The following is a 26,762-nucleotide window of genomic DNA, read 5'->3' as shown; positions in this document are numbered from 1 at the left end:
ATCCAGTCTCTCATGCCTATCCTACAATGCCATTCCAAAAATAATCACATCACTGATATCTCAGAACTACGAGATAATGCCTGATTAATTCAAAACAATGTAATCTGAATGCTGATGGGTTACTGAACTCCGAATCATGGAATGAAAGGTAAAGTCAATATTTATGAACTTAAAGAGACATGAATACTGTAAAACATTTATTTAGTTCAGCATTTAACTGTACATGGAAATTTAACCAATTCTAAATAGATTCTATGTTGGAAGTTATTTCACTCACATTTGGTAGCGATCGCCCAATAGTAAATACAAGTTAGCAAGTATATACTTTATCAATATTTAAAAACCAGTAATAAAAGTGAATAAATTGAGAAAAACTTACCCTTGTTCATAATAAACACAAGCCAGATTGCCATGAACGACTGCATGATTAGGACTGAGGTTTAACGCTCTGAGATATGCAGCTACAGCTCTGAAAACAAACATTAATAAATTTCTCACATTTTTTGAAGCTTCCAATACAAAATTTAACTATAGTAAAATCAGTCCAAGCATCTTTACATATCTATAATGGCACACATCTCTTTTGCATTTAAAAGATAAAGACTGGTGTCCATTTTCAACAAGATTTCCTGTTAAAAGATCGTCTAGATAACTGCACGTAACTGTTCCAGCAATCTTATTTGCCTTCACTTTCTACGCAAGTTCCCTCTATCTTGATTGCATTAACCAGTTTTCAGTTCATGTAACACATTTCCCTATTTTCACAAAAAGCTAAAATTTTCTGCAGCAAACACATTGTAAGCTTGTATGAGAATCGTATCGAGTCAAGTTAAAAGTACTGATCAATCATCTAAGAAACCATAGACTGTCCTATCACTAAAGGTGGGCAATAACCACAACCTGGACACTTAACCTAAATAACCCAGTCCACCAAAGTGCCATAAAGTGAGTGTCCAATACTATGAACATCACTATTCATTAAATGACTATTTTGTTACACTGCTCATGTCAAATCCTTCTGTAGACTTGGTTAAAAACAAAGGCAACAACAGAATGTCCAGAGAGGAGCTCTAAAACTTTCATAGATCAATGAATTGCTTTCTGTCTGGTAGCTTTTGCCATCAAATTACTGGCAACTGTTATGTGCAACACACCCCCACTGGATTAAAACTAATAAGTTCGAAGGAAGAACACCCAAGAGGGGCAGTCTAGGATTTCCATATATGGCACTTGTGCTAAAACCCTAAAAATTATTCCAGTGCTGCACATGATGGCTGATAATGATTGGGAACATCATAAAAAAAAACTAGTATCACAGTTTTTGCCCAATCATTTCATTTTTTTTTTTTTTTTTTAAGATTGTGCTAAAGAGAAAGTTATTAGTCTATACAATATTTATGCATGAATCTAATTCCAAATTCTTGTATGGCTTAAATACTAGATTAAGAAAATTTTATAAATGCTGACTAATCCTCGTATCAAATGATAAAATTTTAAATTACCTCATTACTTCTTAGTCTTCCTACCTAACATAACCCTAACCCTTTCATTACCATATTTGTTGAAATATATCGCTTTTGTTTCAATTTTAAAAATGAAGAATTCATTAAAATAACTCATTATTAAGCTGGTTTTTAGAACATAAATATGCAAAAAATATTGAAGGCTGGTTTTCATTCAGATCACTTTAAAACAAAGCTTCTATCATAGAACCAGAAGTAGTCCCAGGCAAGATGGTATAAAAATCAATAAATAACTAAAAGTTAAACTAAATTTTACCTCAAATTCCAAATATTCTAAAGAAAAAAACTATGGCATAACATGTTCCTAATTAAAATGTAAGTAAAAAGCAATATGTATAATTTTGCAAAAATCAAATGACTAAAAATTAATGACTTACCTATCAAATATCCGGGCCTCCTTTAGGACATTTCCTAAATTGATGTAGGCATCCAGAAAATTAGGATCCAAAGCCACAGCCTAAGTAACAGTAGAAATGGAAAATTCCTCAATACTACCACAAGGTTAAATGATAAAATTATGCCCGATTGTTAACAGCCAGTACATGAAAGATTGCCCCTTAAGAAAGGGGTAAAAAGCAAAACCCTATACATTTCTGCTAATTAATTCATTTGCTGGTAAAGGAAAAAGTAATTTCAGGTGTGACTGATTCCATTACCCAAGTTATTGAGCACACTGTACTATTCTTCAAAAGAGAATATTTTGAAAGCAAGACTGTCATAATAATACATATCTACAAAGATTCAACTTCTGTAGACAAGAAATTAGAATTTGTTTTGTTTTTTTTTTTGCAATGAAAATTAATATTCTTTAAATATTAAGCTGGTAGACAAGATTACAAAATTTATTTTTAAATTACAAAAAAAAGAATAAAACAAAACTTTTCACACTGGAGATAAATGCCTAAGAGGAAATAAAACCTAGGTCCTTTCTAAGAGAGTACTATAATCAGTTGAAACAATGTCTATGCTTATATTCTCATTTCATCAAACTAAAACAGATGGAACATAAATATTACAAATAATGGAAACAAAATCTGGCCACCACTTCTCCAGTTTCCATTATCATGTTCAATCTTTTAGGCACCTGAATTACAGGCTTACTCTCCCTAATGGAGACAATCTCTAATAATGATACACCGATTAGAGGCAAGATAGACTTGAAAAGCTTGTGTTAGCATTGTTTCATAACAATTTAGTGTCCCTTTTTCCATACTGGCAGGGCTCCAACAGTTCAACATGAACTGACAAGCCAGAGGGATGGACTGAGGTCAAATGTCTGCTTTGGCATGGTTTCCACTAACTGGATGCCCTTTCTAAAGCCAACTGCTTCAGATTGCTTGCATAAATAATTTCTTGCAACCAAACAAACTGAGACCACTTAGTTTCTAAAATCTCAGGAATTTTGTTTCTTTAAAATACATTCAGCAAGTCTACTTTTAGCTGACAAAAGAAAATTTACCATGCTTCAATATCTACAGATTTCCACTGGCAAATTAATTCTATGACATGTCAACACCTGTGTCTTCATAGTACCCTGGGGAATTATTTTTTAATTACATTTTCAAACAATCTTAGCTTGCAACAACACTCTGCCAAAGCATTTCCTTCACAAATCTAAATTGCTCCTCTAAAACATACTTCAACATTTGACAAATTTGAAGATTTCCATTAAAAAATGTAAGAGTAAATACCATGTAGAATTTCAAACAACACAAAAGAATAAAGATGTTGATAATACATGAAGTATTTAGGCACTTATAAATATTTGAAAGGATTTTTTTAAGGTCATATCTCAGTCTCCAGAATATTTACATAATGACAAGGGTTGTTTCTTTTTTGTTTGTTTTTTTTTGGGGGGGGGGGGTTCAAAGCAATTTTTCTGGTTTAAACATGTAAAATGTACTCAATTTTCTTCGCATTTTCTTACCTGCATGTTATAACTTTATCAGCAAATGACCTGAGATAAGACTGTCCTAAAGTCAACACTTCAGAACAACTGCAACAATTATATCACTATCTTGTAACAGGAGTTAAATACAAACCACAAATTTATTACATTGCAGTCACACAAGTAGTCAAGTTTGATACAAATAAGCACAAAAACAATATATGCTTGCGTATTTATAATGCAATTATTTACATATGCATGTATCATTATCTGCACATAAATATGCTTATACAAATCACATACATCAATGTGCACACACGTATTTGTATGTATATATACTCATACATACATATATACTTAGACACATTTATCAAAATATTCTACACGCACATCATTTGTTCAGTCTATAGCAAACATAAGTACATTTACAGTTTTTCTAGTCCATCTTGTATCAAATGTTACTTTTGAAAGTCAATTTTAACACAGTTTCTCTATCAAAATCACTTAAAGGAAATTGCGTAGTCAATCAATGACAGAGTTTGTGTGTTTGCTGTTTGGACTACTAGATAATAGTAACCAAATTTCTCTCAAATTACAGTCTTTGAAAAGGAAAGACATACTGGACAATGCAGTTTCAGATGTACAAAAGGAAACTCAACCAATATTAAAGGAATGACATTAAATATGTCAGGAGGTTGCAGCGGCCACAACTGGAACACTTTATCATGTCCACCTTATCAGTCCTAATATGAGGTTAAAGAGCAACTATTAAAGGTTCTTCCATGTAATACTTGATAGAGCATCTAATGCAGTCAGTGAAATTACTAGAAATACCAGCTTCATCTACTTCAAAACACCCAACAGGGTTTAAGGAGGGACATACTAGACAAAGAAGTTCCTGATGTACAAAAAACAAACAAACAAAAGAATTATCAAGTTTAACCCTTTAGCATTTTAGCTGGCCACATCCAGCCAAAATAATCTACCTGTTTACATTCGAACTGGCTGGATTTGGCCTCTCACACTTATCCTACAATATCATAAAAGTAAACAATTGCATCATTGAAATCTTGAAGCTACAAAGTGAGGCATGATTAATTCAAAATAATGTGAATAAATAAGAATTACATTTGACAGAGTAATCTGAATGCTAAAGGGTTAAACCCATTTTATTACAAGTCAGATTTAATCAGAACCTTGTGCTAAACAGCAACTAAATGAATCTATGCACTAGCAACTTGCTAAAAATAAAGTTCCTGAAAACTAAAATCATACAATCTTCGAAAGAAAATCCTTGATGTACACAGAACCAGGCAGAATGCTTTCACCTGAGGTCTGGCTGAAGCAAGAAATAACCAGTCAAATTTCCTCCAAATTACACCTGCTACCATCAATAAATATATATATATATATATATATATATATATATATATAAAAAAAAAATCACCCTAAACAAATATCACTTTTGATATTCAATACACAATTGTGTGTACACTGACCAGATAAGCAACTGAGCAATGGAAATCAGCCATCCTCACACTGAATAACAAAACTTTCAGTAATGTTCATCATCATTGTAGTTTAACATCTGCTTTCCCTACTGACATATGTTGGACAGTTTGACTGAAAATTGGTAAACCAGGGAGCTGCACCAGGTTCCAATCTGATTTGACAAGGTTTCTAAGGCTGGATGCCCTTAAGCAGATCACAGGACACAAGAGAAGCTAGAACAAACTCCACCTCTCAATCAGTGATCCAAGAATAATTAAGCTATCCTCCACGTTACTCCAAAAGAATCGTTTAAACAGATCAGTTGAAAATACACGATCTGCATAAACAAAAATCTAAAACACTTCACTCAATTTTTATTTCATGTTAAACTAATTTATACTGTTCAGACAACTCACATTGTTAGAATGAATTCTGAAAAAGCGGACACTAAATTCTCAAAAGAAACTCCTGCTTTGTGCATAAGAATGCACAAGAAATATCTTGATGATAGAGTTGAAGTTGAATAAAAATGTTATTAAGCCATCATATCAGAAATACAGTGAAATAAATTGCATAATACTGTGAGAGTTACAAAGGGGAAAAAATACAAGTGTATCAAGTTAGAACATTTCTAAAACTACTAATAATATGCATAACAATATTTCTCTCCTACAAGACAGGATACTTTCCACATTGCTATGTTGGGGGCTTTTCATAAAAAAAATTTATACCTAATTCTCAAACTAGTTAAGCTACTAGCAAGTTGTATTAGTAAATATTAGGAAACAGTCAAACTAACTCACAAATGTAGTTCATGTGATTACTGTCAACCATTATACAGCAATTAATCACGTAACCTATGTAACTGTCATTCAGGAAGCAATACTTTCCTGTAAGAAACTTTTTTTGATGTTCATAATTTTGTTGAAATTAACAGTCATTGCATGTATTGTCAGATAGACTTTAGTGTTCATACTCATGATCACATTTATTTAAATATGGTGCAAACAATACAGCTTCAGACGATAATGAAATACCAATGTGAAAAACATCTGGTCAATGAGGTCAATTTAACCAGTATTGCTATATCTGACCATTTTGAATACCAAGTGACTGAAGAAATGGTCCTAGTTCAGGGCTTATAAATATGACCACCTAACTCATACTGTGAAATTAACTGGAGAAAAGGAAAACAATGCATTGTTTCTCTTACATAGTACCAGTACTGTTTAGTTGCATACCTTAATTATTTCAAGCACTTCCTTTAAGACCTGGAACAGAAATAACCATGTGGTTAAGAAGTTCATGTCACAAATTGGTTCCCAGTTCAATCCCACTGCATAGGGCCAACCAAAACTTTGAGGATTAGGTATGTAGCATCCATGCAGAAGCCTGTGATGTGTGTTGATATTTGTGTAGATCACGTTGGCATTGCATCTTTTGCATCATAAAGGTAGGTGACATTTTATAAAATAGCTAAGTAACAAAATTAAGTAGTGGGGTCATCAATGCGATCAACTAAAAACCCCTAATGTGGCTGCAATCCAATAACTGGAATCAGTAAAAGAATAACTTACCTTATCAAAGTGATGAATTGCTAACCAGATTTCTCCTTGGGCATTGAAAACACAGCCCAGATTACTCCAGGCAACAGCAAAATTTGGTTGTGTCTCAATAGCTTTCAGGTAACATGCCTAAAGTGTAGGCAAATTTACAGTTATAAACAAAATAAATGATGTTTGTACAGGTTTGCAAAAGACAAAGAAAGTTAAAAAGAACATCCAAAAGCAAAGCGCTCAAGTCGCCTGCGCTCCAGTAGAAGTTTTGCACTATGAACTAAACGCGCGCAATAATACTGTGTTAAGCACTAACCATGCATATAGGATTTTAGAACCATGTTTTCTTAGGCAACCTAACAAATTAACATCTGTATAAATGCATCATCTAGAGATTTAGCAAAAGAAAAAATTGAAATTATTTTAGGGGGGGAAAAAAAAAGTAAAATTAAATATTGATAAATACATTTTAATAAATCTAAAATTTAAGTTAATTATATATTTGAAACGTTAGCTGCTAAAAGAAACTTTGGTTCTATAAACCATACATTAGTGATGACTTGTGCTGATAACACCAAAGTAAAACAAAAATTATATATATATATATATATATATATGCATATATACACACATATATATGCATACACACATTCACGCATTTTATATACATACATATATGGAATTAAATATATATGTATATAAAAAAATTTAAAAAAAAATAAAGATGTCATTTCTCTTCTCTTGTAATAATAGGAGAAGAAAGCCGTTCTGCTTGGTGAAATAAAATAATTAGGTTTCACTTCTCTTCTCCCAATAAGCTGCCTCATCTCATGGGTAGCCACACACACATGACTTTTTGAAGTATTTCTCTAACTCTAGTTATTATTCCAATGAAAACTTCTGCTCGTTTTCTTTTTAATTTTTCCTTAACTAAAACACGATATTGCTGTTAACATTGAAAAACTGACACTCCCTTCACTAATTATTACAAATTTTGCAAAATAAAACACTTAAATAAGGTGTTATTTATATAGCCCAAAGTGAATTAAAATGTACTTTTAGAATTTATCAGTCAAAAAATTTTGGATAAATTGAAGACATCCAAGTCATCCATGGCAAGATGAAGAAACTTTAAAATACAAGAGAAGAAATCTGACATCTAAAAAAAAATTATCTATTCGCCTGCGATCAAGTGCGTCCGCGCAATGCTTCGCGCGCTAAGGGAATAAAAAAGTAACTGCATAAAATACATACACACAAAAATACTGATATAGAAATATATAAATGAAATAGACAAAGAAAAAAATTGTAAAGAAACGAAATAAAAATGTAAAAAAAAATCTAATAGAAGAAAAATGAAAAAAGATAGAAAAACAATTATTCTGAAAAATTAGCAATAATTTTGGAGAAATTAGTGATGTTATGAAAAATGACTTTATAAAAAAAAGCTTGTATGAAAAAATATGAAAAGAACCTTAAAAAATCAGTATTATAGTAGTCACTTTTAATAATACAAATTAAGTTATTTGATGCTGGTGTTTTTGTTTTCTATTTTTCTTGTATTTTAGGGCATATCAATATCCTTTCAACTGCAGTATAATGGCATAAAGAGGTAAAGCTGTTACATGGGACAGTAGGATAGAAAGAAAGAGAGAGAGGAAAAGAAAACAAAATCACCATTCAAAGAAACCAAACAAGAAATATTCTATCACTAATAATCTCAGCAGAAAGCAAGGACATAAATTCTCACCCTTTTACTTAAATAGAAAAAAAAACAACACTTTAATATATATTCTGGGACAAATTCCTCATACAATAATAATGAAAAAAAAACATGAAACAGGAATCCTCTACTGTAAATAATGCATAAAAGAAAATATGCTATTTCTGTCAGCCCTTATCAACCAATTTCTGATGGAAAATTTTAATTATGTGACACACTGACTACATTTTGAAGAAATTCCATTTCATAAAATGCAAAAATACTGGTTCATACATGCAGTAGCTTTTAACTAATTTCCTTGCCATAACTTTTGAGCAAAATACAGCTCAAGCAAATAATAGATCAAGCAAAGAATGGGAAAGCATCTTCATACTATATGAGTGATCATCATCATCATCATCATCATCAATTAAACACTGTATCAAAATTATATTTCAGGTAATTTAAAATAATTTGAAACTAAGCAGCATTCCAAATATATCTTATATGAAACTGCATTTTGCTTTTTTTTTAAACTTCCATGGAAAGTTATATTGAGTAAAATAAATTATACTGTTCCATTTTGATTTCAATGTATCTGGTTTGACATCCTGTCACTGGTAAAGATCTGTAACTCTTCATGGTTTACTGCACACTGAGAAAGCAGAACATTGTGCAATTGTAGGCTTCTAGGAATCCAATAGGAAACAACAGCAGGGAATCTTCATTGAAAGACCAAGTGTAAAACATTCAATGTTACTCGATGAGTCGTGTGACGATGTGTAACTTCTCCAAAACCATTTCACCATGCAGCATCCTACATTCTCTTGCATACATATTAAGTAGATATAAAATACAAATACTTCAAATATATGCTGTTACTAAGATTACCATAACTAAAGGAGTGCCGATGGCATTTAAGATGCAGATTTTCTGAGCAAGATTCAGTCCTAATCCTACACCGTGTATTCTTGAACAATGATTTTCTTCAGTCATCTCCTTCAATAGTTACTTCTTACACCTACCTCAGAAACTAGAAAAGCATATATATATAGCATATTATTCAGAAAATTGATTGCGTGAAGAACTAGAACTATTACACTGTATAAAGAAAAAGTATACTAAACATACAGTAAGTTGAAACAAAAATAAAATATCCACTTAACTAAGCTGATTTTGAAAAATGAAGTCTTGCCATAATGGTTCTTACCAGGGCAAATTTGTAAATTGTAATAATTCTTTCAAGAAAAAAAAATTAAAACAAAAAACACTTCAATATATTCTACTAACACCACTTGAGGTGTTAAAAGGTTAAAACACAGAATTACGTTTTTTGTCGTCTCCTTTCAAAAACAGATGCGAAATCAAAAATGATTTCGAAACAAAACAAAAAAATGCTAAATTAACTAGATTCAATGAATATTCTCAGTTAGCTGTACTTACCAAAAAAGCTATGTTTAATCAAATAGTTCACAACTATATCAATTAGAATTTCAAATTCCATATAAGTTATACAATTTAAACAAATCAAAATCAAATACAAAATATCTATTTAAAAAAAAAAAATTTGGAAAACATTTATGACAGCAACAAAAGACTATTTATTACTAGAAAGGGGCTAAATACAAGAGAACTAAGAGTCAACAAATAAACTGCAGTGTGCCAAAGAAAACAGTGAATGAAAAAAAAAAAAAACTTAACAACCATGGTGTGAACAGGTTGTTGCCCTTGCAGCATGTTTTGCCAATGAAGTTCTTATACCAAGGGTGCGCCTTCAGCATTCAAAATCAATTCCAAGAAGAGAACTGCACATAATTAAATCAAGTGAATGGTTTTGACTAAAGACACTTTAAGATGCAATAAAAAAGATATATCTACTAAATTATATAGACATTTTTTTTTATTACACTACAACATCTAAAGGGTGTATTTTTATAGACCAGCATTTTGTAAAACTTAAAGGAGAGGGTAAACTAAAATTAGTTAATCCTGTCGGTTCTTAAATTAGTATTTCTTTTTAATTCAGTGATAAGAATATTCTATTATTAGTCAAGAGAAATTTCAACTGTTATATGAACTAAATGCTTTCTCATCATCTAAGATAACTGAAATTAAAACAAATATTACTTCCATCAACAATTTTGAAGGTGGAGTCAAATTAAGCTGTGTCCTTTATAACAATGAAGAGGAAAACAGTTTCAAAGCCAGCAGCAAAAACTATAACCAAAGGAAAATATATATATGTCATTAGGTGGTGAAATTTGCAATCCAAACTGCCCCAAATCACACTTGACCATCATGAATCAGTAAAAGAGATGTCATTACACTGCAGAAATAGGAGACAAATAGCCAGGGACTACAACTGAAATTGACTCACATTTAAGTATACAATACCTTCAGCTCACACCTCAGAGATGTCTACTAATACCAATGTATTCATTCATAGCTCTGTAGTAGTAGTCAACTAGGAGGAGTCTGTCCTTTGGTCCTGGTGCTGCTGCAGCAGCCTGCCCTGGCCAGGCTGGGCCGGGAGTAGGTAGAAGATGACCAACCGCTGACCGACCCACAGCTAGTGACTGACCCAGGAGACACGAGTGACTGACTGACCAGGCGGGCACACTATTTGATAGCAGTGAGCACACCTGCATTGCTTGTGTAGAAATCAAAAAAGACGATCATTAGTGTTCAGTGGTACAGAATGTTGACAACAGTGAATAATCAGCAGTCAAGTTTTTAAAAATATGAAAAATGATTAAAATCAATCCACAGGAATTTTATTGAATGGGTAACTCCCAGTTTAAAATTATTAAGGACAATAAAATTTGTCAACCGTTTTTTTGTTTTTTGAGGGAAAAATATAAAATAGTGCCTTTTATGAATCCTTTGTTAGTAAAGCATTACTCCACAGAAGTGATTCAATTATGAACTAAATTGATCCTACTAGTGTGTGTGTGTGTGTGAAATATTGGCAGATTAGAGCATTGAGCAAACAACCATTACATCAACTGCAGATTAACAGGTCAATGGATTTATATATTACATGAACAAAATAAAATATTCAATTTTTGAGGTTTACAAAATAGCTGTTAAGCACGGGGGTGGGGGGCAGGACCATGGTCAAGAGATACACACCTGAAGAGATACACACCTGAAGAGATGCACACGAGCCATTAAGGAAAATTTATTATGTATAATTTATAACAACATATGGAAATCAAATATGTTGTCAGTATTAATACAGACAAGTGAAATTTAATGAATTAGTTCTTGGATTGTGTTCAAATCCATTTCAAAATAGGTAGAGGCTACTATATCCTAGCCTTTGCCCTTTGAATATTATTCAGCACTAAAATGTTAAATTTGGGCTAAATCACAAGCTATACCTCATGACCAAATGGTGACGCACCCTTCCTTGGAAAAGGATTACACAAAAGAAATGTCTATTACCAGCTACCACAAAATACTTGGTGATTATACTTATAAAATGTATTTTATTGGCTTGTACATTTAGTTACTATGGAATCTTGTACTGACCAGTTGAAAAATATTTTTTTTTTAATTATTATTAACTTCTGGTATGTAGTTTTATGCTTTTTGGAAAGTGATAGATGCAACTCAACATCAATTTCAAAGACAGTTTTAAGCTTTTAACTTTATCCAAAACAGTATTTTTGATATGAAAAGCAGCTTTGCTATTAGTTTTCATATAGGTTTGCTCAAAATGCTCAAATTGTATAAAATATTATCCAGTAGATTTTCAGGAATAGCGCACACAGGAAACAGATTCTCTGAAAGGCCCAGAAGGCTCCCTAGAAGTAGTCTGTAATTTTGGTGACCAAATTAACAATGAAGGTAAGTGCAAAAGTATAGTAGCCAGGGCAAAACAAGTTGGAGAAAGTTCAAGGAGCTATTGCCTGGAGGAAGTTACAAAGGGTTTCTTTTTCAGAGTCAATGGAAATTTTTTATGATGCCTGTGTACTCACTCTGATGCAAGCTCTTAAAGCAGAAGACTTAAAGGGAAGACTAAAAAGAATTGAAGCGAACATGCTCTGACAGATGTGTTATGCATGAACAATAACAGAATGCAAATGAGTTGTGTGGCAAACTAGATATTAAAAATATCAGATGTAGAGTATGACAGATACAACTGTGCTGGTGTGGATATACAATGTATAAGACAAAAGTTGTACGAAGAAATGCAGGGCACTCAAAGTGGATGGAACCTATAGAAAAACACAATATGGGATAATATGAAGACTGGTGGTTAGATCCATGTAGGAGATGACAAAGGACTAACATGCTTGGCAACCTGCAGTGCTGGAGAAGGTCTGTCCACTTGTGCAAGCAAGGTGAAATGTCAAAAACGATGGTGGTTAAAAGATATAAGCTACCTGTACGCATACATATATATATTTAAATTTCTTGTGTGTGTGCGTTAGTTACACATACACAGGTCGCTCCCAAGTTTACATCAGCTCCATCTAAATTACTCGACTATTCACTCTCTTTTTTCAGGCAGTACCAGATACAACCCCAGAACACCCTTTCTGCACTACCAATCATCACTCTCTCTCCCGCCAGAAGCCATTTGCTATTGATACCTATCACTCATCATTGCCCACCTCTATCCATCATACTTTTCTCTTCTACTACCCTCACCTTCTCTCCTAACATTACACTCCCTCAACTTTCACTGACCCAGCCTGGTTCACTGTTTGCCATCACTCTTGTAATCACCTTCACAAGACCTGTTATCTTGAGTGAACAAACACATTACAGAGTAATGAAGACTAGTGTGAGTCCCACAATACAATGCATCTGGTAGACATGGTAAAGTGGTCAATGAATGAAGGGCATCCAGCTGCAACCAAAAATGAAATGGTCTTTCAACTTGTCTTTGAGGGGGAAGTATCTCCAAGTAATCACTGACTTGGACATGAGACATGGAACCCATCCCAGAATGAAAAGTTGACATAAAATTATCACTAATCTACAACTGCATTAAAACATCTGCTTCGGACACCAAGTAAGCAGCTGATTCACATCTTATGTAATAAGGTTGCAAATGGAAATCTAACATGACAAGCATTAAATGATGACCTTTAACAGACACACATTGGTGCAATATAAATCCTTCATATATGAAGACAATTGGAACAATTCTTAAAAGACCATTAAACAACAAATTAACCAAAAGAATCATCAAAACTTAAGAGTGGCATTTGTCCTATGATTTTACCCACTAAGTTTACTTTAGTAGAGCTCTAAATATGCAAGTCCATCTTGTAACTCAAATCAAACTAAACTGCTTTACAGCTAAAATCAAAACAGTTTCTCCACAAAGAGATGTTTGTAGAATGTGGAATATTCTTATATAAATTTGACATTTGTCTGCATGATTGCTCTATATATATATACATATATACTGAAATTTGTATCCCACTCAAACTAATTTGCTTTTATAAATTAATAAGAATTCATTCAAGTTCTTTAAGATTTAAATTTTCATTATGGTTACCTTTCAAAATAGCAAGCTAATAATAATGAAGTAAACATTTAACAATATCATTATTGTTACCTCCTACAGTTGCCATAATCAGGAATCAGGCACATTTTTTGGGGTTGGGAAAGATTTGTTGAATTAAGTACACCAATAAATTGCTAGGGCCAATTTCATCTCAAAGTATGCAAAAAAAAAATGTCAGTCCAATTGGGATTTGAACTTAGAACAGTGAGGTACCAAACTAATTACATCAAAGCATCAGCCTGGCAGTCTGCTGCTTCAGCCATCTCCACTGTTCTGACCAATTTTTAAGAAAAGAATATGAAATCAAAAATTTATTCAAAATGATAAAAAACAAAATGTTGCATCATTTGTAACTGGAAGTCTTACACATTCAATAAACATTGTCCTGTAGTGATTTGAACTTAATTTTTTACAAAACAATAAAGTATCTTATCTATCCCTAAAGCAGTTAAACAATCCTTTGTCAATGTAAATATACTGCACAATGTAGCCAGGATGGTATTGCTGTATTATATACCGACTCAAGAGACAGACGGAAAAAAAGGAGGGAAAAAAAAAAGGAAAATGTGTATTTCTAAAAATTCTAAGCTTTAAAAAAGTTTTAAAATGTTTAGCACATGTGTTCCATATACTTTCGTACTTTTGGTTTTTCGTTTTAGACACAAAATAGCTTACAGATTGACGACATAACAAGAACTTAAAAGCGCGCACATTTACTAGTTGTAGTTAAAAAAGAGTAGCAATAGTAGTAGTAGTAGTGGTAATAAGTAGTAACAGTAAAATAGATAAATTGGCAAAGAGTACAAAGAGTGTAAAAAAATGCACTATGGGAACCATATACAGAAAAGAGAAGTAGATATGCCTCTACAGATAATTGTCATTATACTACAAGAACAATATAAATCACAGGAACTAAGCAATGTGTTGTAATGACAACAGAAGACTAGACATTGCAATATTTTTTCTTTAAATTCTAAGGAAAATATTTATTTCCAAGTCTTTTTTTTTTTCTTATATATATTTTTTCCCATGCAGTTTCTTAGATGAATTTTAAGAGGCGCTGCCAAGTCCTTTTCTCTTTTCTTTAGAAAGCATTGACATTAAATTAAAGACATGTGACAACTAAATTTATAAAATGTGTCCTAATATAAATAACAGTGGGAGCAATTGGATCCTGACTGACATTGTGGCAGTATTAGCAAGACTAGTTCAAGCCTTGCTTTCTCCCTCAATATTAAACAGCAAGTGCTGCAATGCAAACAGTTCACACTCCATTGAGTAATAGTAGTAGTAGTTGGCTTCATTCAGCATCCTGCAGTATAATCTTTTAAATGGTGTTGGGGTTAACTGGTAGGGGTTCCAGCTTTCATAACATATGATAGCAATGATTGGAAGTTAAGGCTGGCTCAGAATGCACATACATACTGGATACTAAAAAGCTTGAAAATTCTATTGGAATTTGGGGGGGGGGGTTGTTGGGTTTTTTTAATTTTGATAAAGCAATTATGATACAAAAACAATTTTTATGGTAGAAGATTTTAAATTAAAGTCAAAAGGCTTTATCAAACAAAAGTTGGTCACTTAAATCAGAAAAACTTCAGGCAAAAATATATACATAATATGATTGCAGCTGAAGTTTTAAAACATTCAGAAATTTGGAAAAGATTTTATTTTGAATTTTAAGTTTAGAACCAGTATGTAAGGGAACCACGACCAGCCTGAACTTCCTTCCTGTGAATCTCAAAATTTTAAGGTTGCAGAGTGGTCATTGATTCTCCTGGGAAAGTCTAGATCGTTTTGTGGTATTTTTCCCCTATCCCTCAGGACAGAATGTATGAAGATTTAGGTAGAAGGGGAGGGGAAAAGGTTAGCCTGTATCTCAAAGAAAAGTTTGGAAAAAAATTATCAACAGAACATTTCTTGGAGAAGCAAGGATCTTTCAAAAGGGGAAATCAAATATAGGAAGAAAATGACAAAGAAAAAAAAATTCAGGTGTATTTCATAAGAGAATATTCTGTTTTACAAAATCCTTAAAAAAAATACTTTTCAATGCATTGGATCATTTTAACAATTCCACTTTAAGGGGAAAATATAAAGGGTTTTCAATTATAAAAGTAATAAAACTTTTGCTGCAGTTACAAGTTCATTTCATGCAAGTGGTAATGCACCACTGAACAAGAACTTCTGTTTCTCTTACTTGTCAACAGAGGTAGAAGGTAACAGAGCAAAAGTACAAATTGGCTGTTCAATCCTAAACTAACAAAGTTAGTATCTTATTTACTTCTCTACATGGCTAAGATCAAAATTTCTCAAACATGAGTATATAAAATATGTATCCCTACATGACAGCATAAACAGAATGCTAGATCAAGCTAAATATGGATTAGAGAGAGCAGGTTCATTCCCCCATTTAAATAAGAGATTAAATCTAATTAATATGCAAGGTATAAATTTCAACATGCAAATGAAAAAAAAAAACCCCTTACTGAATCAACAGATTAACCTGCTGATTAATTATTGAAAAACCAACTGTCAGTTAGCCAGATCACTTTTAGATGATTTATCATCATCATTAAATTTCAAATAAAACTCTAATGTAAACCTATCAACTTAGTTCAATAATGCATGTGAGCATATATATAGACACACACATCATACACTTACATAACATAGTTACATGCAGTTTTCCACTTTCCCCACTATACACATACAAACTTAACCCTTTAGATACCAACCTGCCAGAACCCACCCTTGCCTTCATAAAACAAACTGTTTTAAAATAATCTTAAAACCTTCCCTCAGAATTTCATGTTAATTTATGTTCCAAACAACAGCTTTAATAACGACCAGGTTATTTTAATAACTTATTCACTATTTCCAAAATTAATTGAAACAAAGCACGGGTGTTTCAACAAAAACAGGGTAACAAAGGGGTTAAAAATGATTTACTTTTTCTCTAACAAGAATGATTAATCAAAAGATAATACATCTATTAGGTCTAGTGCTGGTTCAAAGAAGACCTGTTCAAATGTAGCGATAAGGATGCCTCCCCCATTTGTAAAGAACGCAGTGGTTTGAAACCTTTATTCTACAAGTCATTCTAGATTTAACTCTCCCTCTAAATTCATTAGCTATACAATAGGTGACAAGCAAATTATCAAGAAATATTTTGCTTTAAATCTAAAAGCCTTCTCTAATAAAATACATTCGATAACTAAACTGCTTAACCGCAACAGTTATAAATAGACCAAGCAGAAATTTCAATTAACTGTTTTTCATACTATCGTGGAGTCTCGTATTTTAGAAAAAAATTAGTTTGAGAAAACAGCTTTATATATTGCATGGTAAAATGCTTTGTTGGGTTTCAATTTATGAAACATAACTACAAGCTGAGCTAGTTTTTATCAAATTGGAATATCTGCCATCAATATCTATCGAGCTTGGATTCATATCTGCTTAGCAATACAAAATAAGTACTAATTCTAAAGGAAATTTCCATTTTTCAAGTGTGAAATATACAATTATGAAACACAATTTAAATTTGGCTTTTATTTGGAGGGTCTAACTGATCAAAGTAAATGAGGATGATAAGGAAATCGAAAGCAATTTCAGGTAAAAATTCAAACAAAAAAATAAATAAATAAACTAAGTAATGCGTTCATTTTTTTGTCTGAATTTTTAAAAAGAAACAAAATGTCCAGATATGTTCAAGCCCCAGCTCCATCATCTAGAAAAACAGGGAATCCCGGGAAAATCAACATGACCACACTGCAGTCTTCTGACAGAAGATAAAAACTTATTAAATAGATTTGACAAAGGATGGTTTAACATCTTTGAGACAGTTAAATGGATAAATTGATCCCATATCTACAATATTGTATATTACAAAGGAAAAGAAAAGATTGACAGTCAATCTCAGACATACATACATACATATATGTACACACACACATATATATAAATACATAGATATATTTATATATATATGTTTATATATATGCACTCAGACATATCTATATACACATATGTAATATATAGATTTATTTACACAAAATATAGGTGTGGAGTAAAATTTTCATGACACAGGAAGTACATATTTTACCTTTGCCTCATCCAATCGCCCCAATGCCTTGAGCAAGTTACCCAGGTCACTCCGTACACAATACAAATCCTGTAATGATAAAAACAAAACAGGGTTTTAAAATCCAAGAAACAATATTAGCAGCAAGATATTAAAATTCTGCGTGCATGGATACATGAAAAATTTAACTATGTAACACTGGATATTCAAAATTAGCTTAACTGTTTTGTCCATTCCTCCATGTTGGCATGGATTAGATGACCATGATACTGGGGCATCATTTTACAGACAGACGCCCTTCCTAATACTAACCTTTGCCTGTTCTTGAGATTTCTCAATCCACACAGCATACAAGACACAAAGAAAACAGACAATTTATTGAGAAGTCCCAACACTACCATTCAAGCAAGTGCAATTGTAAACAGAAGCATTTGTAAAATATGCCATCAGGGTTTTTTGGGGGTTTTTTAATGCTTGCAAGCATAGGATGGAATTCTTTGAGGCACATTTTCTATGGTCAGGTGCTGTTCTAGTAGGCAGAAGCTACCTGTTTCCAAGCAAGATAATTATGTCCCCATAGCCTAGCAAGTGTCTATGCTGACTGAAAATGACTGACACTGCTCATATATATATACATATATACATATATATATATATATATATATATATATATATATATATATATATATATATATATATATATATATATATATATATATATATATATATGTACACACACACACACACACACACACACACCTCAAAATATAAGTATATGTATATTTTTAATATTTAGCAGAAGCTGCTCAAGGGCCAAGAGTTTAGTGTGTTGGTGCTTATCTAACTAGTTACTGAACTAAGGGCTGTGGATTATTTATATATATAAATTCACAAATTTGTAACCAGTTTGATAAGTGCCGGCACACTAAACTCTAGGCCCTTGAGTCATTGTTGCTTTTACAAAATACCTGCAATGGCTCCATAACTACCATCTAAGCTATAACTTTGGGGCCCCAGTAATCCATTACAGCACTTACCTAGTGTACATAACCATTTAGATCACTTGTGAACTAAACCCCACCTGTCGCCTTACTGGCACTTAGAGCCTGGTGCAGCCATCTGGCTCACCAGTCCCCAGTCAAACCCATGCCAGCATGGAAAGCAGATGTTAAATGATGATGATGATATATATGTATATGCACCATTCAGTTTCCATCAGCCAAACCCACTTAAAGTTCTGATCAACCTGGGCTATAATATCAAACACTTGCCCAGGGTACTACACAGTGAAATGGAACCTGAAAGCATATGGTTGGGAATATCTTAAACCACACAGCCATTACTGTGCCTATATACACACATACACCTAAGCTTTTTTCAAAACTACACTCAAGGATTTGGTCCTTGCTCAAGGTAAGCTTGGTTAGTGAACCTAACCACACAGTCGTGCCTGCACCTCTTTTAGCCACGCTGTTATGCAACAGGAAATAATCTAGTCACAACACCTTATATACAATAGACAAATGGATGTTGCAGGAAAGCTAATGAAAAACGAAAAAAAAAACAAAAAAAACTATGCATATACTTACAGGATTATACTGTAATGCTGTAACGTACGCCTGCACTGCTTGCTCCATGTCTCCAGCGGCGACCAAGGCAGCTGCTAGATTGATATAGCCATCAATGAAATCAGGTTTTAACCGAACAGCATGGCGGTAATTTTCTAAAGCGTCTTGCAACTGAGCTCGTTCTTTGTAGACATTGCCTAAATTTGAATATGCTTCAGCTAACATTGGATTCTGTTTTATAGCTAGTTGACTAAAATAAGCTGATCTGAAAAGGAAAACAAAAGCTTTAATTAGCCGGATGATGGACTTTACTCAAAGACAAAAACACAAAAGCTATTTTATAACATTATACCTTTCCTTTTGCAATAGTACCTATTTTATTTGTTTTTTTTCTTGTTTCAGTCATTAGATTGTGGCACTGCCTTGAGTTTAGTCAAACAGACTGACTCCAATACGCTGAATCACTAAGTTATAGGAATGTAAACAAACCAACATCAGTTATCAAATAGAAGTTGGAAATAAACACACACACACACACACAATGGAATGAAAACTAAAAGAAATTGTTCAAAAGATTACCCTTTCAAATACCAACAAACCACACAACCAATCTACTCTAGTTCTCTGATACAAACTCTCTTAAAACCACTTATATTGAAGTGTTTAATATAAATTAAATTTCTTTAGCATAATATATTAATAGTGAACAGCTCCATAATAAATATTCGTAAAAATACTTTATATTGTATTATAAACACCAGCTTAGATAATCATTGTTTTAACATTACTTTTCCATGTTCGCATGGGCTGGAGAGAGTTTATGGAGGCAGAGTTTTTTTACAGCCAGATGCCCTTCTTGTTGGCAAACAAGTTTCTGTAGAACACTGGAAATGAATGACACTCATTTACAACTTCCAACAGAGACAGACAGACAGACACAATCTTGCACACAAGCCACACACTCAACAGGTTTCTTTCAGTTTCCGTTTACCAAATCCACTCAAAAGCCTTTAGCAATTCCCACATACATATGATCCATCTCTTCTCCCAACTAGTAAACTCCATTCTACTCCCACCAGAGCTTAAAGTTTTGTCTTTTCATTATCTCTTCTGTAACTAACTCCTTCCCACTCCTCTGATTAATATATTTTAGTGTCTAATCATCCCTTTAGAATTTGCTCTTTTTTGACCTGCAGAAGTTGAAAGCAAATGCTGTTGATTAACAGAAATTGTGTAAGAGAAGGCAGCGAGCTGGCAGAAACGTTAGCACACCGGGCGAAATGCTTAGCAGTATTTCGTCTGCCACTACGTTCGAGTTCAAATTCTGCCGAGGTCGACTTTGCCTTTCATCCTTTCGGGGTCGATAAATTAAGTACCAGTTGCGCCCTGGGGTCGATATAATCGACTTAATCCCTTTGTCTGTCTTTGCTTGTCCCCTCTGTGTTTAGCCCCTTGTGGACAACAACAAAAAAATAAGAAATTATGTAAGAGGATAGCTTAAATGGCAGAACATGTGAAAATGCTTTCCAGAATTTTGTTAAAATGCTGCAGCTTTGTTTTGTCTCTCTTGGGCAGTTGTGAACTGAGGTCCTTTAAATTGATTTGACCTCTATCTAAGTGCCACATAAAAAGCACTAAGTCCACTTTGCTGAGTGGTTGATGTTAACAACATCCAGCTGTAAATATCCTGCCAAAACAGTCACAGAAGTCTGGTGCAGGCTTCTGCCTGACCAGCTCCTGTCAAACTGTCCAACCCATGCCAGCATGGAAGGCAGACATTTAAACAATCATGATGACTTATCCAAGATGCCATGCAGTGGAACTGAACCCAAAACCACATGGCTGGAAAGTAATCTTCTTAATCATACAGCCATGTATGTGCATATATAAATGCTTATTTTACAAAGCACCGAAATTCTTCATTAATTCTAAAATTAATTAAAAAAAAAAAAACATTCATTTATTTTCTACCATTGTATTATGCCAAACTGGCATTGAATCTGTGTTCAAATGCATTTCCATCATTCACCCTTCTTTGTCGCTAGCCATCACTTTCGCCCTCCCTTCACTGACATCCATTACTCACACTCTCTTCATAGCTACCCATCACACTCGCATTACTTCCTCTAAAATCACGTATTACTGACATCCGTCACACTCCCATTATTGTTATCCATCTCTCTCAAACTAACTTCCTAATACATTATTCATGGCAGACATATATCACTGTACCTTCAGCCTCTCTGATTTCCATTACTCTCTTCCAATATTATCTTCCTATCAATCATACTTGTACTTTTTTCTATTCAATCTCCTCACCGACAACATATAGCTGTCAATCATTGCCTCTTCCATTACTCCTTCTGTCACCTCACCTGCATCGCTACTCCCCCCCCCCCACATCATACCCTCTCACTCTGATTCTCTTTGCCATCACTCTTCATCCACACAACCATGTTGCCTTGAATGGAGATATTGTATAGAGGAGAATATTATTTACTCATAGAGGTAAAAAGACCACTTTTCTGGTGCTATGATAAAATCCGCCCAGTACATGAAAAACACCTAACTATAGAAACCATCCCCAAAATGGAATATAAAAGCAAAATAAGGCCCCAATAAACTCCATGAGAACTGACTCCGCCCACGATAACCTATCCAATCCATGACAGCATGGAAAAGCAAACAAAAATTATGTTGCATCTATTCTTGTTAGTCTATGTCATCTTCTATTTCCATATTTATAAGGAGAAGGAAAAGATACAATTAAGTGAATATAATAGAGAATTAATTATTTCCATTATATCCAAGCCAAATTAAGAAACAAATTTCTATTTATCATTGTATAATGCTATCATTAAACTTATAAATTAAACCTTAGCTTTATTACTAGTTTTATATACAGTAATCTCTTGCCATATCGCAGTTTATTATTTAAGCTTACATCGATTCCTCCGTGGTATTGTTTTGCAATTATAATAAAATGAACATATACAAATTATAAAAATAATAAACAAAAATACAGTACAGTAACTGTTTCTACTTCGCGGATTTTCACCAATCGCGGAGGGTGGGGTGGAACACAACACCTGTGATAGTCAAGGGACTACTCTGTGTGTGTGTGTGTGTGTGTGTGTGTGCGTGTGTGTGTACATACACAAAGAAAATTAATCAAACTGCCAAAATAATTGTTTTCAATTACTCATTTAAAATGATTTTATAGAAATGGCAACAAAATATTTTGTGGCACTTTAGCTAGCCACCCCCCAGGAAAAGAACAAAAATTAGAAACAACTCTAAAACAGAAATGTCAAGTTGCTGAGCAGATTGACATTTCAGCAGCAACCATTTTCAATAAGTATCTTTCCCATTCATATTTGAATTTTAGCAATAATGAATTCAACTATATATAGCATTAGCCTTGAAGCAACAACCATGAAAACTAATCTCTTGCAGATTATATACAGTATGTACCCATAAACCCTTGTGTAAGTTTAAACTAGTTCTAGGAGTATACTTACTTTTCTAATCTTCTACACTGGAAGTGTATAGAAGACAAGAGTAATAATACACCAGTGTTGTCTGACTCCTGCCTCCATAGTTGCATACAGTGTTGTTCAGCACTATCATAATCTCCTGCTTGGTATTCACGATGTGCTAATTCGGCTAAACCTATATTGAAAAGAATTGAAAATGACAGGATATTAAAAATGCAAGCTGAATAAATTTATGATGGGACAACAATTTGATAAAATAAAAGGTCATGTGCATTTTTTTTTCTCAATAAAACAAAAACAAGCAAGCCCTAACATGGTTTCAACCAGCTTGCTTAAAACTAGAATAAAAAGAGCCAATTTTTTTTATTGACTTCTTTGTATGCAGAAAAATACAGATTAATATATTTTAACCCTTTAGCATTCAGATTATTCTGTCAAATGTAATGCTTATTTATTCACATTATTTTGAATAAATTATGCATTATTTCGCTGCTTTCAGATTTCAGTGATGTTATTGTTTATGTTTAGAATGACAAATATTGGGTAGGTGTGAGAGGCCAGATCTGGCCAGTTTGAACATAAAACAAGTAGAATATCTGGGTTGGATATGGCCAGATTAAATGCTAAAAGGTTAAGATAATCTGTTTAATATATTTTTACTGGTGTCAGTCAAATAACTGAAGTTAGGGACATTTTCTTCAACAGCTTGGTCATACAAACCTCAGTACTTATACCAATCTTGTACTCATTTCAATAAATCTATTTGTTATGGTCAAAAACAAACACCAGATGCAGTTTGTATTGATCAAATTCTAATTACATAGCTATCAATGTTCAACCTGTGGTTGTACTACTAGAACACACCTGTACAAGGTTGCGAAGTAAACTTCTTAACCACACTGACATGCCTGGGGTGATGCAAATGACTCCTGAGCATTTTTACATCTGATTCCTCCATACTGCCCTGTGCTAGGTGAGAGTTCACAAGGCAGTCATCTGTTGTTAGATACCCTTCTAACTATTACTTGTTTTCAAGTAATATACTTTATTCCAATAGTCTTTGCATATCAAACTGTTAAGCAGAATGTTTTGTAGATGGGGTGATATAAACGTCACTGCTGCACAAGTAGTGCCAGCACAAAGATACATAAAGACAAAAAAAAATAAAAACACACACAAGCTTCCATATAGTTCCAAGTGATATTGGTTGACCTGAGGCTATAAAGGAGTCGCTTGACCAAGGTATCATGTCATCAATCAGATCCAAAACTATATGGTTGTGAAGCAAATTTCTCAAAGACAGCAATGCCACAAATAAACTGAAGTTACAGAGAGTACTCAATGTCAAGTAGACTAAATACAATTACTTTATCTTAAATGAAGTTGACAACCTTTACATTATTTCAACTTAATTTGCCAGGCTGATCATGTTGTCAACAAAGCATTTCCAACATTAACAATAGTCAGTAGCACAAGAGACACATTGTAAACTTTCAGCTTCTTTATGCCTGATAGTATATCAACAAAGGAAATATTTCCAGTATTAATATTTTTACAGTGGTACACAGAACATATAAACTTCAGGCAGGTCTTATTTACATTAAATAGCTTAAAGTAGCTCTTTACTAGATTGCTCTGTAGAAATTGCTTTCATGCAAGTATCTTAATATCTCAAACTTTCTACACAAAGCATTTATTAGTTTTGTCATTTGTCATTTTAAACCAAACATAGCTGGCATTACTTTGTATGGTATGCTAGATTCAATGCCATCAAAATTATAACTCGCTTCAATAGCCAAACATAACTAGATAAGTTTGTGGCATTCCTCTTTTCCCCATTCCTGAATATGGACAGGAAAAATAGCCTTCACACATACCAATGCAACCATGTGCATTTTAGTTTTAGGTTCTAGTTAACAGCTTTCATTAAACATTTTCTATCAAGAGGATAGATCTATTTCAGGGGTGGGGAAACTTTTTAATGCGGCAGGAAAAAAATTTCCAAAGTAAAAGGTCCGCAGGCGGATGATAAGTTCTAACTCTTACATCTGTGTAAATCTTGTACATATGTATAATTCGATATAAATTAATAAAGATAAGTTTAACACATTAAATTAATGCATAACATCATTAACATAACCACTGAATTTAGAATGCTTATATTACTTATGAGGTATTCTTTATTTTTCAGCTAGAGTGTAGTTGGGTCTCAATGGGGTGGTAAAAATCTAGCAATATGTGTTTTATAGTAAAAACAATATTTCCATTCAAATGGCAATTACCAGACGATTTTCTGTTTGAGTTTAACCATTTTAAGTCACAGTGGAAACGTGACTTATGTCACAAATAGGAATACGAATATTGTATAAATTTTATAATTGAAAAATTTACTAAATTTTGTACATACGAGTATACCAGCCTGCAGGCACAATAAAATGGGCTCACAAGTGCAACTGCGCCCTCAGGCAGGAGTTTCCCCACCCCTGGTCTGTTTAGTCCCGTAATGACACTCAGCTACTACAAACTGCTTCCCTTGTTTTTCATAGAAAATGGTGCCCAATATTTTCCCATTCGGTACACTGACCTCAACAATAATTTTCAGTTCTTATGATTGGTCAGGGAGTACTCTTAATTAGCATTAAGAAATTTCCTTTAGGTTTTAAAACTTTATTAAAAGGGAAATATTAAACCAGATGTTTATGCTTGTTCCATTTGCTGCACCGGCTCAGGTAAGAGAAGATTTGTTTTTAAACATGCTTCTAATGCGTAACTAATAATTGGCAGCTTTACGAGAAGTTACCTTATATGACAGTATACTTAATCTTTTTTGTTACCAGAGTTCTATTGAAATTCTGTTTTAAATAACTTCAAAACTGATGAATTCAGTAAAATAACAGTCATTATAAAGCTGCTGTTTGAAAAGTTTTAAATCACATCACTTCAAAAAGTTTGTATCACAGAACCAGGGGTAGTCTCAGCTGAGCTGGTAACAAAAGGGGTTAACATTCTTTTATATTACTAAAGTATTTGAGATATTGCAAAAGTAGGCAGAATCTTAATTTACATACAAGTTTTTGACATCATAGTTTATCACTATTTTCAACCTACACTTTACATCAATTATCTTTCCCCTAAAGAAGGAAGCAACATTGCAAGTGAATGATACAACACAGAAAAGACCTAAGTCTCCTTCTGAAACAGGAAATAAAACCGAGCTTGCTGAATGGCTGTAGCTTGATGGACAAGAGAATGATTATTTTATTTCATCCTGTAAAGTTATATACACCAAGTAAACAACTTAAAGAATTTAGCTAGAATTCTGTAACAATGTATACATAATCATCTATAAAGCTACTGAAGAGACATGCTGTTTACATGTAATTAAAATGAAGCTGTAAGTAAATCACTTCCATTGGTTATATTTCTTGTGCTTTTATATCACCATTCTTGATTTGATGGACAATATATGCAAAACCTAATGGGGAGTATAGCTGGCTAGTAGAAGCACAGCTTGTACATGTGGAAAAATGTACATTTAAAATTCAAGAAATTGAGAGTCCTCACAGGTATGTTGTGCAGCAGAATCAAATTCTCTTGAAGTGGCCATATTTGGTTTACACACATCAAGACATTTATAATGCCGATAGTCATTTAGATTGCGTAATTATAATGATCAACCCATGCTACATACTCAAACATTTGTTGGTACATGTAAACACTGAGAATTCCAGCTGAACTGCTAAGTTATGGGGACGCAAACACACCAGCATCGGGCATCACTCAAGCGATGTTGGGGGGACAAACACACACACACACACACACACACACACACACATATATATATATACGATGGGCTACTTTCAGTTTCCATCTACCAAATCCACTCACAAGGCCTTAGTCGGCCCGAGGCTATAGTAGAAGACACTTGC

General features: G+C 33.3%; 1 protein-coding gene across 4 annotated transcripts in view; it reads right to left on the bottom strand.

Annotated features, from left to right (window-relative positions):
* LOC106875699 (UDP-N-acetylglucosamine--peptide N-acetylglucosaminyltransferase 110 kDa subunit) overlaps window positions 1–26,762 on the bottom strand; it is a 63,112-nt gene that overhangs the window by 17,152 nt on the left and 19,198 nt on the right. For all 4 annotated transcript variants that reach the window (XM_052968628.1, XM_052968627.1, XM_014923946.2 and 1 more), the window contains exons 2-7: window positions 22,858–23,008; window positions 19,358–19,601; window positions 17,790–17,858; window positions 6,480–6,596; window positions 1,901–1,980; window positions 380–469 (exon numbers count right to left, since the gene is read on the bottom strand). In XM_052968628.1, coding sequence (XP_052824588.1) covers window positions 380–469; window positions 1,901–1,980; window positions 6,480–6,596; window positions 17,790–17,858; window positions 19,358–19,601; window positions 22,858–23,008 — 751 coding nt within the window. The remainder of the gene's footprint in view (window positions 1–379; window positions 470–1,900; window positions 1,981–6,479; window positions 6,597–17,789; window positions 17,859–19,357; window positions 19,602–22,857; window positions 23,009–26,762) is intronic.

This window comes from Octopus bimaculoides, chromosome 6 (assembly GCF_001194135.2).
Source record: "Octopus bimaculoides isolate UCB-OBI-ISO-001 chromosome 6, ASM119413v2, whole genome shotgun sequence".
Taxonomy (NCBI): Eukaryota; Metazoa; Mollusca; class Cephalopoda; order Octopoda; family Octopodidae; genus Octopus; species Octopus bimaculoides.
This window is presented reverse-complemented; position numbering and strand designations above follow the sequence as displayed.